General features: G+C 55.4%; 1 protein-coding gene across 7 annotated transcripts in view; it reads left to right on the top strand.

The window, feature by feature from the left end:
• ATP2B3 (ATPase plasma membrane Ca2+ transporting 3) overlaps positions 1 to 762 on the top strand; it is a 139,126-nt gene that overhangs the window by 111,776 nt on the left and 26,588 nt on the right. For all 7 annotated transcript variants that reach the window (XM_018570128.1, XM_018570131.1, XM_018570127.1 and 4 more), the window contains one exon: positions 110 to 216. In XM_018570128.1, the coding sequence (XP_018425630.1) occupies positions 110 to 216 (107 nt within the window). The remainder of the gene's footprint in view (positions 1 to 109; positions 217 to 762) is intronic.

The raw sequence follows: 762 nt of genomic DNA, 5'->3' as shown, positions 1-762 counted from the left end.
GCCAAACCAAAACGCACCGCTGGCTGTATCAGATAACAAAGGTTCCCTTTCATACACCCCGAGCATCTTCATGAACAATGGCCGCCCTAACCCCTTTGCTTATCTGCAGGGATCATTGACAGTATGACTTGTGAGCAGCGTCAGGTGGTGGCAGTGACGGGAGACGGCACCAACGACGGCCCGGCGCTCAAGAAAGCAGATGTCGGATTTGCGATGGTAATTGGGGTTTCCGTGGATGTTTTTGCGTGAGTAAAGAGACGAGAGGGAGTCACATGATCACCCGTGACGAGAACCTCCCCCGGCCTTGTCGTCCGGTAGAGTGACAGGAAGGAGCGCAGGGCGCCCACGCAGTCACGGTTGAAGGAAACCGCCGAAACGCACCGAGCCGAGAGAAAGTAGACGCGCCATGGAAGAGAGAAAAAAGGGACCGCGCCATGGAAGAGAGCGCCCGCCGGGCCTGCACTGGGGCTTGTTTATCGGCGGGTCAGAGTGTCGGCTGCACGGAGGATTTCACACGAGATGTTTTCATTGCTTTGTAGATTGTAGAGTCTGTGTGCAGGAGACGGTGCAACCCGCCTGACAGAACGCTATCAGTAGACTTGTACAGGGAGGCAGCAATGCTCAATCCACTAAACCTTCCCCTTATCACCCTAGCTCTCACCCTTCCCTTATCACCGTGGTCTAAACTGCTCCCTTCCCTTATCACCGTGGTCTAAACCGCTCCCTTCCCTTATCACCCTAGCTCTCACCTCTCCCTTCCCA

The sequence above is a fragment of the Nanorana parkeri genome, unplaced genomic scaffold (genome assembly GCF_000935625.1).
Source record: "Nanorana parkeri isolate BGI_ZX_2015 unplaced genomic scaffold, ASM93562v1 scaffold1461, whole genome shotgun sequence".
In the NCBI taxonomy this organism is placed as follows: domain Eukaryota; kingdom Metazoa; phylum Chordata; class Amphibia; order Anura; family Dicroglossidae; genus Nanorana; species Nanorana parkeri.
The sequence above is the reverse complement of the archived record's forward strand: the minus strand, read 5'-3'. Positions and strand labels throughout refer to the sequence as shown.